The sequence below is a fragment of the Numenius arquata genome, chromosome 1, assembly GCF_964106895.1.
Source record: "Numenius arquata chromosome 1, bNumArq3.hap1.1, whole genome shotgun sequence".
NCBI lineage: Eukaryota > Metazoa > Chordata > Aves > Charadriiformes > Scolopacidae > Numenius > Numenius arquata.
In genome coordinates this window covers 72,692,214-72,708,850 of record NC_133576.1, presented here as the reverse complement: position 1 = coordinate 72,708,850, position 16,637 = coordinate 72,692,214, and the positions used below count along the sequence as shown (strand labels likewise).

At 40.3% G+C, this 16,637-nt stretch overlaps 1 protein-coding gene across 1 annotated transcript in view; it reads left to right on the top strand.

Annotated features, from left to right (window-relative positions):
* Nucleotides 1-3,660: 3,660 nt before the first annotated feature.
* The window catches only part of TGFBRAP1 (transforming growth factor beta receptor associated protein 1), a 35,346-nt gene continuing 22,369 nt past the window's right edge, over nucleotides 3,661-16,637 (top strand). Inside the window, exons 1-3 of the mRNA XM_074152068.1 lie at nucleotides 3,661-4,345; nucleotides 11,665-11,859; nucleotides 12,837-12,991. Of these exons, the coding sequence (XP_074008169.1) occupies nucleotides 3,661-4,345; nucleotides 11,665-11,859; nucleotides 12,837-12,991 (1,035 nt within the window). The remainder of the gene's footprint in view (nucleotides 4,346-11,664; nucleotides 11,860-12,836; nucleotides 12,992-16,637) is intronic.

Genomic DNA, 16,637 nt, shown 5'->3' with positions numbered 1-16,637 from the left:
AGTAGGAGGTGTCCCTGCCCATGGCAGGGGGGTCGGAACCAGATGGTCTTTAAGGTCCCTTCCAGCCCGAACCATTCTATGAGTCTATGAACTGACACTGTTTCAGATGACGCCCTCAGTCGAGCCTGCCTCCTGCCCATCCCCACCATTTGTTTCCTCCCGCTCCTCCCCTTCCCCTCCTCCCGAACCGCCCACAGCGGCCGCTGCTCCTTGGGCCCTCCCGGAAGAGCCGCTTTTCCCGCCCACGCTCACCCTCTCTACCTCAGCGCCGGACCTGCTCCGTAACTAACTATGACGTTACTACAACAATAAGCGGCGCTCTCGGGACCCGCCCACCTCACGAGGCACGTCTGCCGTTCGCGCCGTCGGGATTGCGCGCCGCCCAGCCCTGCCTCCCTCGGTAGGCGGGGCCCGATGAGGCTCCACCCCCCCAAACCGTCAGCGCCGGGAAGCGGTGACGCTGGGCGCAGGGCGGGGTTTGCGCCACACCGGAAGCAGCGCGTCCCCGTCCGTCGTCCTCACCCCCCTCCCCCCCCCCCCCCCCACCCCCTCCGCCCGCCGGCGGAGCCCCACGCGCCGCAGCCCCGCGCGCCGCGAGACCTGGGCGCTGACAGCGCGGCCTGAGGCGACGCCCGGCCCGGCCGCCTACCCCGAGGCCTGGAAGCGACGGGCACGGCTCCCGGTGCGGCGGCGGCTGGCGCTGGCAGGTGGCTGGGGGAGGGCAAGCTGGGGGAGAAGCTCCGTCGCCCCCCGGGGCGAAGGAGGGCCGGCCAGGGGCCGCGGGGGCCAGTCGCTGCCGGGCCTGGTTTGCCTCAGGAATCCCTCACACCCCGGGCAGGGTGCGGGCGCTCCGCTGGGGTGAAGTGCGGCCCCGTCCTCCTGGGGTGGGAGGCTGGTGGGAGCACCTCGGGTCTGCGGCGTCGTATCCAAAGGCTAATTAGGGCTTGCACGTAGTTAATTGGGCAGGGCGTATGTAAGGGTATGTCTAGGCGAGGGAGCAGCGCGGAGGTAGGTGGGTGGGTGGGGTGTTGGTTTGGGGGGCAGCGGCAAACAACGTGTAAAGGTGAAGCGAGGTTATCACTGAACAAAAGAGGGAAGAGGAGCTTTCCACTTGTTACCGGAAATGAGTGCGTGCGGGGTTATTAGTGCACCGAGGGAAACAAAATTTAGTAGACTGGTAATTTGCTTGCCTATTGATTATTCTTTTTTTGACAGCAGACATCCCTGTTATCTTGTTTTTCAGAGGTCTAAACATGTACAAAGTGGCCTACTGACTTGTGTTTGTAACTCTGAGGCGGCCTCTTGCACTTTAGAGGGACAGCATGTTCTGCAGGACCTGTTTCTTTGCAGTGTGCATAGGCCCCTAAGCTCTTATAAATGAGAACAAAATAAATGTAAAAAAAATCACACGAAGATTATGTGTGTTGACATTGGTTGCTCTTAGAAGCTTTTTCACAACTTTTGCCTAGCATAAATGTTTTAATTTCTTTGCTACCAGACTTATGTAGCACTATGTTGTATTTTTTGTTCTTTCTGTTCAGGGATTTCTTTTTTTTTTTTCCTTTGATGCCTTAGGAATACTATGTATCTATTTTGATTTCTTTTATGCTTTTACTTTTCATCTACTTCCATACTGTAAGTTTTTTGGAGGTTTTTATTACATCTTGGTGAAGAGCAAAATTCAGTAGTTCTCCCAATGGTATGCTTTAACTTTTTCACCTTGGGCTACAGGAATGTTAAGTCGTTGACAACTTCAGGTATGAAAGCTGCCCGGTCGCTCTGATAGCGTATCAGTTCGGGCTACACACAGGCTTCTAAAATGGTTGGGGTTTTTTTTGGCAGTCGACCTTTGGGCAGCCCTCTTTAATTTAAACGCACTGTGTTTCCTTTGATAATGTTGGAGGATAGCATGGTTGTGTTGCTAGAGACTTGCATTATCATTTTACCTTAGGCTATTTCTTTAGTACTTTCTGGGTTTGGGTTTTTTTGTTGAAAGTCAGAACTCTAATTCATCCCCCAGATGAGGATGCAATTTGAAAATGTTGTGGAAGCCCAAACTAAAATCTATTTAACTTCTGAAAAAAATAGGAAGTTCTTGGCATAAAAGATCACTACAATCTCTTTGTAGCAGGCTTTGCTTCTGGCTATATTCCTAGTTTGATGCAATTTTATTTAGTGGTTACTTGTGAGTTGTATACCTTACCTTTTCTCACTCAGTTTTGGAAACTTTTGCCATGGTTTTCGATGTTTTGTTGCAAAAGCAAAGGGTTTTTCTTAGATGTAATAATTTGAAACTAAATTCCTTTTGACTTTGTTTAGTTTCCCGTTTGTTCATAAGAGCATTTTGTTGATCTCTCTGGTCCACAGAAATTTCACTTGATGTTTTATATCTCCATTGTACATGTGGACTAGAAGTAATTGTATGTTACTTCTCAAATCTGTTCAAGATGTTTAGTCTTGTGTCTTCCCCTGTGTTGGCTAAGTGGTTGTTACAGACCAGTCATGACAAACTGAAAGGTGATTAAACAAAGTCAGCAATTTCTCATTTGTCCTTCTTTGGAGTGTTGAGCACAGTTGTCTGCTGGCTTCTTATAAAAATAACACAAGTCTGGAGTGCAGTAAAATTACAGGGATGGTTTTGAAACACTGTTAATTGCTTTGTAAATTGCATCTGTCCATTGACAGTGCTTGATTGTAAAAAGGGAGGTATAGTTTGCAGAATATGAAGATCAGAAGTGCTGCTTAGCACTTAAAGACAGTCTTTTGGAATGGTTGTGATATTAATGAGCAGAAACTCTTTTAATTTCAGTGATATTGCATCTTGAGCTTAATGAATGTTTTATGGATCATGCTTCCAAATTGTCTTTGTGAATGTGCCTTATAATTGCTGGTGCATAAAGTCCAATACAGAGAATGTATAAGTAGCACTGAGTAAACAGATATTATTTTTTTAAAAAAGCAAAAAAACAAAACCAACCCTCCCAAAAAACCCCACACCCCACCAAAACCAGACCAAGCCTACAGCTTTTATTATGAGCTGGATGATACCTTGTGTAAATTATTACTTAAGTGGCTTGGAAGTTACAAATTTCTGATTGCTGGAGAGTAAGGAATGTAAAGTATGTCTTAAAAAGGGAATATGCCTATGATATTTTGCTAAGAGACCATCTACTAATAGACCTAAATTGGGTGTAAAGCAACATGTTAACTTGTAGCTCTAAATGCCTTATGGCTTCTTCAGAAATCTGAGAGCTGAAGCATGTATATTTTCATGTACAGGTGACAAAACTTTACGTGACAGGTTTATAAATCGCTAAGTACTAGCAGGAAACCACTTGTAGTGCCAAAGTGTCTGAGAGAGCCAGTAATATGCTGGTTACTTGTGGAGAAAGCATCACTTCAAAATAGCTGAGTGGTGGTGTGAATCTGCTTCAGAATAGACTTGAAGTGGAAGGATACAATTTGTTTCATTTCTATGGTTAGTAATGCACTCATTCTGGCTTGTGCAATCGGGTTAGAAATAGAATATAGACTATTAAAAAAATGCAACAATGAAGTTTTTGTATTGGTGAATGTTAAATTGCTACCTCTGATGTTCGGTTATGTGCATGGCGGTAAATAGTGGCTTTTTTCTCTTTATCAGATCACCCGGAAGACACAATGAGTGTTAAAGCTTTCAAGCTTGTTTCTGCTGTTGAGCGGGAGATGTTAATGGGAGACAAAAATTACATCAACATTGAATGCATTGAGTGTTGCGGCAAGAACCTTTATATTGGAACCAATGACTGCTTTATCTATCACTTTCTGTTGGATGAGAAGATATCAACAGCTGGAAAAATAACTTTTGCTGCCACCAAACAACTGCATAAATACCTAGGCTTGAAGAAGCCCGTGAGTGAGTTGAAAGCAGCCTCTGCTCTCACCAGGCTTCTCGTCCTTTGCGACAACACAATAACACTAGTTAACATGATGAACTTGGAACCTGTCCCCACTGGTGCTAGAATCAAAGGAGCAGTGACGTTTGCAGTAAATGAAAACCCTGTGAGCGGGGATCCTTTCTGTGTGGAAGTCTGCATTATCTCGGTCAAGCGGCGGACCATTCAAATGTTCATGGTGTTTGAAGACAGAGTCCAGATAGTAAAGGAAGTGTTTACTCCAGAGCAACCCTGTGCTGTGGCTGTAGATGGTTATTACTTATGTCTTGCACTTACTACACAGTATATAATTTTGAATTATAATACTGGCGTCTCCCAGGATCTATTTCCTTATTGCAGTGATGAGAAACGACCAATTGTGAAAAGGATAGGCAGACAAGAGTTTCTGTTGGCTGGCCCCGGAGGCCTAGGTGAGACTAAGGATTTTAATTTTTTTGCAATTTTTTTAACTTCTCCCTCTTAATTTCTCTCAGTTTGGGAAGCAAAGCTTGACTAACTAAGTGTTGTGCACAGTAATGATAATATTCTTCACAGGGCTATACTGGAACACTGAGATAAAAATGTAGATGGTAAGTTTTTGGCACTAAGTATTACTATAACTCTCCTACTCTTTTAGTGCATAAAAATCTGATTGTTTGTATTGTAATCACGTCTGTAGAAAGCTTTATTCCTGTATAGACAGCTAACAGTAGTAGTATGTTGTAGCCCAGAGTAAAAAAAACTTGGTTGGTACCATGTGAAACTACAGAAGCTGATAGCCTCGCTGTAGTGACTAGCCGGACTGGGTTTGAGGAGCCCTGTGTTGCTATAAAATTGTTAAATTAGTGTAGACGAGTTAATTTTTTCCTCATTTGCTATTAAAAGGAGTTCATACGAAGTCCATTTTATAGATTGCAACAGATTAACAAGTAGGTATGTTGTACTACAGTGCTAGTAAGAAATGTTAGTGGGAGTAAACTGTATCCTAACTCCTGTAGAAGTAACCTCTGTCCTAACTGTAGATGTTGTCAGATACTACCCAGGTTTTGTGCTCCTGTTTGCTCAATATTTCATAGTATTTTTCACCTCTGTATTATAGAAAATGATAGTGTAAGTATTGCAAAACCGGTTGTAAGGGCTACTGCTGCTGTAATCTGTCTAAATCAACAATATGCTGTGAGGTCAGTAATCTTGAGCTTTTTTTGGAAAGCTGCAATATCCCAGAGCTGACAGACCATAGGCAGAATGCTTTCATGCTGTTTGCCATATGACTCTCCATTAAGGAAATGTGCTTTATGTATCTTCCCTGACACATTAGGAATATTATGACACACAGATCACAAATATTTAGGCCCTTAATTCAAGGATCTGTATGGGGTTTGGGTTTTTAATATGAATTCCAAAGAAAAGCAAATGTGGAGTCACTTGTTTACATTGAAGTTTTGTCTTGTGACTAGAATGTGAGATGTACATCAACTCAGTAGTTTTTCTTGAAAGAAATAGAGACTCGTTAGAATATCAGTTTATGCAAATTACAGATGTTCCGAAATGAACTTGTTTTTTCAGATGTAGGGCTTTTCTAAGTCATTTTGGTTGCCACTTCTTATTCAAACTGTTAGTTGCTTTAAACATGGACACGTATTGGTGGACATTGACCATTTTAGTAGTGCTATGAAAGTTAAAATACCTGAATTGACTGAAAGTATTCCCTTTTGACATGTTTCTAAGGAGATCCCATTCTTAATTTAATCTCTATGTATCTTCTTAGGAATGTCAAACCAAATTCTGTTCAACCTGTTCATTTCTTTTTTTGATTTAAGAAGATTTAGGGTACGCTTTCAAAATCATAATTGTATTTAGTCAAAAAGCAGAATTTTTATTCTGACTTTTGATTTTTAACTGATGTCCTAGAAGAGAGCTATACAGTAAGACCTTTACTCATAAAATCCATCATCCTTGTGTAAGTAGATTGTCCTAGAGTTAAAATTTCAGATATATAATATCTTAAGCAAATGCACTTCTGCAGATCTAGCCATTCCCTTTTTCCCATAATAGAGGCAAAATCTACCTTGTACTAACTCAGATACCTTACAAAGACTGCTTACTATGAAATGTATAGATTTTCCTTCCCTAATTCATCTTGTGGGTTTTTTTTTTAATCGTCTGTTCTCTATTCCCTCCCCACTGTTGTTTTGATTAGTATTATCCATCTTGTTCCTCTTCCTTGGTAAAATTCTTAGTGTCTTTAACCCTTCTTTTTGAAGTTGTGAAGTTGTTGAGCGCATTTATAACATCTAAGCATTCTAAATCTTGGCATTTGAGGTAGGCCTCTGCTGTTAAGTGAAAGGACTTGAAAAAGCTTGATGTAAATCTTCAGTTCTAATTTTGATTTTCTTTTGTGTATCTTATTGGTTAGGACATGTTTGTTTGGCACTTGGTAGAGCATCTATGCTAAATTCAGCCCGTTTCACTGAGGTGAATGTATTCTGCTTTACTGTATTTGGCTTTGTAGTGTTTGAAGTGACATTTATCTAGATTAATTTGCTTTTGAGTTAAGACTGGAATTTAGAATGGCAGAAAGCAACTGCTTGAAACAGTAATCATAAAGTGAAACATCTTTGAGTTTCTCGGGTATGTAACCTTTTTCGTTACCTGGACTCTTTGCATTTAAAACTGCTTGTTAGAATTGTTCATAGTTGATGCATAGACTTAGCCATTCACTACATTGTCAGCTGTACTTGCAATTAGTATATAGCTTGTTCTTTCAAAGGGAGGAGGAACTTCATTTTTGATGCACCTTCATTCTGTCCAGTGATTAGTTCATTCAGAATTGAAAAGCAGTTCTTTCTGACAATGTATAAAACTATGCTTACCAAAATTGAGTTTTTCATTTCATGAAGCTCTTGTTGCATGTTTCTGATAGTATTTCCTGCTGTAAAGAAACTTTAAGTTTTTAAAATTTCAGTGAACAGTTGTTGTATATTGGCACAGGGTACACTTTCTAGCACCAGCTGGAGCAACTACCCCAAAACATCAGAGGCCTCGACTCAGACTGAGCTCCCAAGGGACAGTGCAGCTCTTCAGGTCTTGACCTGAAGGGAGCGCCTGGTGCCTCTTGCTGAGTCTGGGGCAGGGAGAAATTTTGTCCTTGCCTGCAAGAGATGTGTGCCTTGTTCAGACTTTGTGTTGCCAAGTAAAGGAGATGCAGGACAAGGTCAGCACAGTGTATGGCATCAGGGATGACAAAAAGGAAAAGAATCTTCTCCAGAACCCAGACATGACCCTGAACCCCAAGCTGTTCTGAGGGAAGGGCAGGCTGAGTCTCTGCTTGTTTTGTGATGGCAAAGTCTGGAAACGTGTGACTTCTCATAGAAAGAAGAGCCCTTTTTCTCTGCCTGCAGGTCTGCATCTATAGAATATGTTCAGTGTTCTGGTAGTAGATGAGAAGCTGGAAGCTCTGTCCAACAAACCATCTGAGCCTGTACAATGCAGTAGCACCAGGAGGAATTAGTGAGGAAGAACAACGTGAGGAGGAGTGGGTGGATCGTGCAGGTCACCAACTGGTTGCACAGCTTGTGGTGACAAGGGATTTGGCTTTTATAACTATGGTTCCTTATGTAAGGAAGAGATGGGATCCACCAGGCCAAGTGAGGCAAAGGTGTTTTTGCCAACAGGCTGAGCAACCTGCTGAGGAGGATTTAAGCTAGGAATGGTGGTTGTAGGCTGAGTTGGCCAACTCAGATTGATGTGGATGAAAGACTTTGTAATCAACAAACAGGGCTGAAGAGGTTCCCACTTCAGGCATATGTACACAAACAAGTGTGCAAAACAACGTGATGGTGAAAGGGCTCTCACTTTTTCTGGGAAATCAGCACAGCTGTGTGTTAACAGCTGAGGTAGGGGTTACCCATTACATGAGAGCAGCAGGAGGTGTGGTGGTGTTCCTTGGGACAAAGGAGGAGGCAGCTGAGAATTTATGGATTAGGATTAGAGGGCAGAGTAACATGGCTGACATTGTGGTGAATGTCTGCTATAGACCACCTTATCAGGAAGAAAACATAGGTGAGGCCTTCTTCAGATAACAGGAACAAACCTATATTTGCTGGCCCTGGTTTTTAGGGGGCACTTGAACCACTCCAGTACCTGCTAGAGGGGCAGCATAGCAGGGCACAAGCAGTCTGGGAGATTTCTGGAGTGCATTGGTGTTAATTTCTTGACACAGATGACTGAGAAGCTGATGAGGGAATGTGCTTTGTGGAACCTGGTTAGGGATGTGAATGTTAGGGGAGCAGCCTTGCTCCAGTGTCCATGAGACGGTAAAGCTCAGGATCCTGAGAGAAGGGGATGAGGCAAAAAGATCGCAGCCTGGACAGCAGACTTTGGTTTGTTCAGGATCCTGCTTAAAAGAATCCCACGGGATATGGTCCTCGAGAGAAGGACTACCTCCTCCAAGTTCAAGAGTGGTCCATCCCAATGAGCAGGAAAACAAGCAAATGCAGCAGAAGGCCTGCATTAATGAACAAGCAGCTCTTGACCAAACTCAAATACAGAAAGGAATCAAATGAGATGACAGCGGGGCCAGGTGACCTGAAAGGAATATAGAGACACTGTCCAAGCATGTGGGGATGGGGTTAGGGAGACCAAAGTCCATCTGGCATTGACTCTGCTGATCCCCATGAAGGGCAACAAAAAGAGCAAACAAGCATATCAGCAGCAAAGGAAGGCTAATGGATGCTTACTGATGAATGGAGTGGGGAACTTGGTGCCAAAGGACATGGAAAAGGCTGAGGCGCTTAATGCCTTCTTTACCTCAGTTGTTACTGGTATGATCTTCCTTCAGGAATCCTCAGTCCCTAGGACCAGTGGGGAAATCTGGAGCAAGGAAAACCTGCTCTCAGTAGAGAAGGGTTGGGTCATGGAACAGTTGATACTAACTGAAATGTAGGAAGTTCTATGTAAACATAATACAACAAATTCCTCATTGTGATGGTGGTCAAACCAGGAAACAGGTGTTGGAGAGGATGTGGAGTCTCTGCTCTCAAACATACTCAAAACCTGACTGGGTGAGATCTTGAGCAACCTATTCTAGTTGACCCTGCTTTGAGCAGGGAAGTTGGACTAGACAGGTCTCCAGAGATTCCTTCTTGCTTCAACTATTCCATGGCTTTAATGATTTTGAAAAAAAAAATAGAAATTTTAAATACCTAATTTTTAGTTTATTTCTTTTGCTTTTCCATAACAAGATCTTTTCAGTGGTGGTTGGTTTGAACAGTTGTGTAGTGATTGAGTAGACTACAAATGGAGTTGGAGAACTGAGCCTTATAATTATAACAAGCACACAGGTACTAAGCAGAATGATTCATAGAAGGTTATGCAGTGCCTTTTCTCATAGCTGATGACACTGCATAAATCAGGGTAGTCGGTAGTAACCAGCATGTTCCCGTGTTGTTTTCACCCACTGGCAGTGTTCCTTGTGCTGTCAACTTGTATGATAACTGAAAATTTTCATATTCATTTTTAAACAAGTAATAATAGTAACAAAAAAGAAGTTTTATTTAAATTTTTACAGATATTTTCATTAAGAAGCCTTTTGTTTTAAAACAAACAAATAAACAAAATCTACAGTATATTGCACAAAGTCCTGAGTAACCTGATCTAAGTTGGTCCGGCTTTGAGTGGGAGGGACTGGATTGGATGTCCTTCAGAAACCCTTTCTGACTTCAGTTATTTTATGATTCTGTAAATTTCTAGATCTGTTGGTGCTGAAAACAGTGTAGCTGTGTTTTGGGTAACTCTTGTAGCCTTTGGATAACATATGCATTTTTAATACAGAATTGATTACTGGCTTCATCAAACACATTCTTGTACTATAAAAAGGCCATGGTTTCTGATTGTAGCTGTCATGTTTACTGTTATCCTTAGGTGAGAGCTAGATGAAGACAGAACATGCATCATTCTACAACAGAAGCTGTAGCTGCTGAGAGTAGAGGGACGTAAAGATACATTAACTTGGAAAAGTACTGCACATTGCTCTGCATACCATTTCACTTCCATAAAGGATTTTTTAAAATTACCTAAAAAAGAGCTCTGTCGTCAAAAAAAAAAAAAAAAAAAGGAAAAACTTTTAAAATCAGGTTTTTATAATATTTTTTAAGAATGTCAGAGAAATAAAAAATTCTAAGAATTAATACTTCAAATATAACTAGCCCTGAGTTTACTTCTGGTTAGTATGTATTTAACTGAAATTTTCTCCCACTTTTTGAAATGGCATTATAGCACAGAGTAAGAGCTGAAACGCACTAAAAATGGATAGTGCAGTCTGCCTGGCGTAAAATTCCATTCCGATCAGTAAGAATATCAACAAGATCTTCAGAGGAAATCGGGAATTATATAATATGCCCAAAAAAAGTATTTTTGGTAAGGTGCTCTGACTGAAAAGCTGATCAGTATAGTGTAAAGGCAAATAGCATTATGTGCTAAGTCAGATGTGAAAGTCTTATTTTGTGTTGCACCCTTAGTCAGGGGAAAGGGCTGATTATTTCAAAGCTGCTAGAAAGGATCCAGTCCAGAAGCTTAGTCTCTACATTGTACTTCTGTAAAAATCTACAACCTTCTGTTTTTCCTTTTTTTTTTTTTTTTTTTTTTTTAATCCCACCCCCCAGCTACCCTTACCTCATTATCCTCTGTTTGGAAGAGATTTTTGTAAATTGAATAACATAATCTTTTAATCTCCTCTGTCCTTTAGAGATCAGACTTACTCTATCAGCTGTCAAGTGGCTCATTCCTGCCAAAGAACAATTTTCATGGGCATGTCTTTCTAATGGCATGAGAATACTGGTTTTAAGGGGGTATACATTCATGTTTAGAACAGAATTTTACATAGTGCTTCAGTATGACTCAGCTGGCCAAGTGTTACTGAACTAGGTTTGAAAACTTTGACTGGAGTTTTTCTCCAATTAATGTCTCAGGAAGAATTAGGGAATACCAAGTAGCATAAATAGAACCAGTGGCATGTGATCCAAAAGGAAGTCAAACTTCTGTTAAACTAGGAGAAGGAAGGAGTTCAGAATAGACAGGAGGAAAGATAGTGGCAAAGAAAAACCCAAATTAACTGAAGATTCAATGTGGTTATTTTCAAGACAGCATTTTTTTCAAATGATGGAACACAGATGACTCACAGGGTGCCTCACTTATCTCAAGGAGCCGGACCCTTGTTCTGTAAAAAATTTTGCTGTAGCAAAAATGAAGAAGTAAATTATTGTCTGTCAACTAAAATGCTTTTTAGACATTTGCCACTACAAGGAACAAATATGGCTGTATTACCAGATAGGTCAGGCAGTGCAAGTCTGCAGCTTCTACGAAGGCAGTGTTGTTTGAATGCTGGGTCTCACTAAATATTAGTGTTTTGAAATAAATTTCAGCTACTTGGCTTAATTCTTATAAAAAAAATCTGAAACTTACTAAACTTGAATAATTCTTGCTAGTTTCTTTCAGTATTCCTCTCTCTTCAGTTTTTGGTGGTGTCTGTTTTTGTGGTGAATGAGGAAGAAGGAGAAAAAAAAAAAACACAACTTTTGAACTGAACTAACCAACAGGTCTATAAGGTCCAGGAAGCCATGATGTGCTGTTGTGATGCCACCTGTTCTTCTGAGACTTTCTATTTCTGTACCTTGGTACCCGTGCTTTGTGTTGGGAAAACAACAGTCTTCAACTAGCACGAGCCTCAGGCTTTTTTTCTTCCTTTTTGTAGGCATGTTTGCAACTGTAGATGGGATTTCACAGCGTGCCCCAGTGCACTGGTCAGAGAACGTGATTGGAGCAGCTTTGTGCTTCCCTTATGTGGTTGCTCTTGATGATGAGTTCATTACAGTGCACAGTATGCTGGACCAGCAGCAAAAGCAAACCCTGCCTTTTAAAGAAGGTCACATTCTACAGGACTTTGAAGGTATTAAAAAGGATGCTTTTTTTGTATTGGTAATACTGGAATAGCCACCACTGTGGGCACAGTCATGTTAGTTTGGGTTTTCTAAACAAAGTATCTAGGAAGCACATTAACTGTTGAAACTTTTATTGCAAATGCTTTCTCAATAAGATTCCTGCAGACTCTGATAGGAAAACTTCAGCCATCCAAAATTCCAAAATGTATGCTCATTTAATGTGCTCTAATTGTCAAATGGATTGTTGGGTAGGAGTCTGTGGGGTTAGAGCTTTTTCTTGTAACTTAATTATTTCTTTCAAAGGAGCAATGTTAATTTAATGCTACAGGTCAGTATTTGTGAGCTACAGGTATTTGTCCACTGGCTATCCTGACAAAGTTCTAACATCTTAAAAATTGTTCTTTTCTATTCCTTTCTTAAACATCTTACACGGCTATTTTAAAGGAGATATTTCATAAATAATTGTTAAACAAAAAATACAAAAATGTCTTTTGATCTATTCTTCAATTAATAACTTTTAAGTGTGGAATACACTGCGTTGGTATTTTTTTTCCAGGAGGGCTGCAAACTCTAGCACTATGAACTGTATGTTACTTGCTACCTTTGATGTACAACTTACAATTTTATAGTGTAAGCCTGTAGAAATACCTGGCAGTTAAAAGTCCCTGATCTCTGGAATCTGGGCAGTTGCTTCGGCAGTGGCTTTTACAGCTTTCATCATGAGATATTATAGCCAGTTTCATTTACTCAGAATGAAATAAAATCTACTGTAAATAAATAAATTTACTATTATCTCTGTATTTATGAAGTGCAATTTCCAGGTAAACTACGCTATCTAGTAAATATGGCAACAACAAAGATGAGTTTTGAAACGTTAACACTGCTTAGGTTCTTGTATCTAGAATAGTAAATCTTAAAGCTTATTTCTGAAATGTGTTTTTTCTGTAGAGAATGTAAACTGAATATGTCTGTTTCCTCTGTCTAGGAAAGGTGATTGTTGCTACTAATAAGGGTGTGTATATCTTGGTGCCGCTACCTTTGGAAAAACAGATTCAAGATCTTCTAGCTAGCCACAGGGTGGAAGAAGCCCTTGTTCTAGCAAAAGGAGCTCGAAGGAATATTCCAAAAGAGAAATTTCAGGTATGTCCTTCCTTTAATTTTCACGAAAATATAAATTTCACAGTGGGGCTGTGTATATTAATGGTAAAGTGACTAGAGAGGGTGGGGGAGGATTCACATTGAAGAGGACTCTGATACCTTTTATGATTTCAGCCTGAGGAAACGGAAGTGCTGCTGAATTGTCTTGTGCTTGTAAAGGCTGTGACATTGGCAGGGTTGAATGCTGTTGTTCTGCTGGGGTTTTGGTGTTGGTTTTTTTTCAAAGTGTGTAACTTGAAAAAATTGAAATCAAAACTGAAAAAAACTAGTGATAGAGAATACACAATGATACTTCCTTTGCAGTAGGTTCTGTTATTATTTGCTATTGCTGTCTAAAAAATTATGAATTTAGATCAGATTCTCACCATGTCCTAAACTCCACAGTGGTACAACTTTGAAGTTAAGTGATGGGAAATCAAAAGCAAGTATGTCCTACTTCCAAACTCATACAAATAGTACTTGTACTGGTGTGTAACTGAGTATTTAAGATTTTTGTGTGGCAAAATCTTAGTAGCTCTTTGTTTAGAGTGTTGATTAGAGATTTGTACTCATTTCCTTCTACATCTGCTTTATATTACAATACATATTCTACTGTATTCTACTTCCTATTTGTCATTTAGAGACTGAAACTTGGAAAAAGTAGCTTGAAATCTCTACTCACCAAATAGGTGAATGAATATTTGACTTGGTTTCTTTCCTTTTGTAAAAGCAAAATTTGATAAGTAACCTGCAGAAGATCTGGTTTGTTTTTTAAAATACATTTTGGAGCATTTTGTTGCTATTAAAATAGTAACTGTTACATTATTTTGGTTTGTTTAGGAAGATGTAAAGTTTGGAACATGACTGTGGAAACTACAGAATTGCAGTGGTCCAAAATTATTCAGTCTGTCCAGATTAATAATTTTTTTAATTTCAAGAAATTTCCAATTCCTTGGCATTTAAATTTTGATCAAGGCCCTTGAAAAGCAGTCATTAAAGTAAATGAAATTTGTATCACCTTTCATTTTGATCCTTAACTCCTCCATTGAATGAACAGCTTGGAGGCTGCTGGAAGTCGAAAAGCTTGGCCAGGAAAGTGTTTCCATCCTTTTGCTAAGGTACAACTGTCTGGAAGTACTTGAAGCTGGAAAGTATTTAGGCAAATACAGAGTTCAGTTTCCAGCATGTTCTGCTTTGCATCTTCACTTCCAATTTTTCCTTTGCAATCTGTTTAAAGAAGTGAACTAAAATTCTGCTGTGAGAACATGGATGCATGATCCAATCAATGTCTTCTATGTGTTACAAACTCTAATTCTCCAGTTATTTCTTTCCGTTTTATATAGATGTAGTGTGGGAGATGTCTTTTCGTGTTTTGCCACAGGATGAACTACAATTTATCATCTAAAATACGTGATGTAGCATCTTGTTCCTCCTAAGTTTTCTTGCATTTAGGATTTTTCTGTCTTTAGGATGTTAGTTTCTGTTCACACATATCTTATGTGCACAGTGTCTGTCTTCCTGAAATTACTGTCTCCAAGAATATTGTAAATTCTTTCTAACTTAATGTACTTTTAAGGGTGTTCAGTTACAGTTCATGCTATAGTTGAAAAACAAAAAACATATTACTTGCAAACAAAATAGCCTGTTCTGGTTCTGGGCTGTATTTGCCAACTGGTGTTGACCAGATGAAATTGATGGAGTCTCCCATTGGAGACTTGGCTTAGTTGTTGAGTCTTTTGTCCAATTTTTCAGAGCTTATCTGTAGTTAAAACCTTAACACATTCAGATTGCTTTCTAACGTGCCTCTGATACTTAATGCTGTCATGACAGGTTTGTTACAAGCACTTCAGACTCTCTTCTTGTAGTCTTGCATAGTACAAATTGGATGGAGTTCAACCAAATTACATGCCTTACATCTTTTGCAACATTTCTGTGGCATATTTTAATGGATCACAGAGTCACTCCTTTCTAACTCCTGTTTAAGAGATATCTTCAGAAAATAGATATTAGATAGGTAGATAGATAATAAGTATCTTCTAATAGATATCTTTAGATATCTATTTTGCAAGCTTTACTGTTTCCCGAGTAGCTGACTGTCGGAGTGGGAGACGGACCCGGAGTAACGATGAGTCTCAATATGAGTATGGTCGTTCTCACTTTATTCAAGTTCACACAGAGTATATAAAGACAGACAAGCAGAGCACGCGCTAGCAACAATTATACGATTGGCTTACAGTCTCTGTTCACGCGCCTAGAGCGCTCACACAATTAGTGCGGACCTCTTGTCCACGCGCAGCAGATGTTTCTCTATCTCCTGGAGGCAGTACCGCTTATCACTTACTTATCATGTAGCTACTTCTTCATACTTCTGTTTCTCAAGGACAGTTCACAGCCTCCTCCAGGCTTTCATCCCTATCAAAGACTGGGTTGCTCATTGTAATCAAGTCATGCCCTTTTTCACTCAGCCATTCCTCCACAATTCCCCCTTTTTGTTTTTGAGCAATCCAGGCTTGGTTTACTACTTTTAACATAGCTCTCTTAATACAACTAAGCACTAAACATAAGCATAGACCTATAATCACAAGAGTTATTATAATGCGCAAGCCTTCAACAAGCAAGCCTACTAACCATTGTGGCATATTCCCAAACAAGTTAGTCAGCCACCCATCTAAAAATCCATGGTTTTGATGAATTTTGTTTGCATGCTCTTTTAACCACTGCAACTGTTTATGAATTGATTCGCTGTGATCGGACAAATTCATATAGCACATGCCTTCAAAATCCTCACAACCATGACCTTGAGCTAATAGCAAAAAGTCAATTGCCGCTCTATTCTGCAAAATTGCGTGGCGTAAGCTATTTTGATCTCCTAACAGAGTTTCTATTACCTCAGTGGTGACTTTAGCTTGTTTTTCAGCCCAACAAGCTAACCGTCCTATCTCCTTCAAAGCTCTGCCTGCTGCTGCCCCAGGTACAAACAGGGATAAAAACACTCTCTCCGTGGGATTGAGTAAGGTAACTTCATCATTGCAATTTGGTGGGAGACCCGTGACCGCCCGTTTTGTACGTGCGGCATTTTCTCCCTTGGTTACATTTTTCCACCAGTTTTGATTTGGGGCTAATAACGTTAGTTTGCCAAGATAACATGGACCACCTATCGCATTTTTCGGAATTCCCTGCCATGCCCTGTCACCACATATCAAAAACACGTTTGGCGGCAAGGCTTTTGGGGTGCCATTGTTCCAAATTTGCTGTTCCCCTTTTGTTCCAACCCCAAGGGCTCCCAATCCTTGTTTTGATGTGTCATTTGTGCCACAAAATGCACCTTTATGTCTATAGTCATAGTAGTTTGCTTTCGGAGTGACGTTTGTCCACCCCGTCCAATTAAATGATCGATAATAATTTACGCCAGTAAAGGCAGGTCCTCCAAAAAATATGCAGGTTTGAGTCCAGTTCTGGGAGGCATTTCCAATTCTCATTGATCCTAACAGTTCTAATTCTTGAGGGTCCCAAGGCAGCGTAACATTCAGGCTATTAAGGAGCGTGGCACTACAATTACTAACACTCTGAGAATTAATACAGTTCTGCTTACTATACTTGCTAAAGTCTTCTACCTTAAAACCAGGCACTCCTATCAAACATGTCCGAA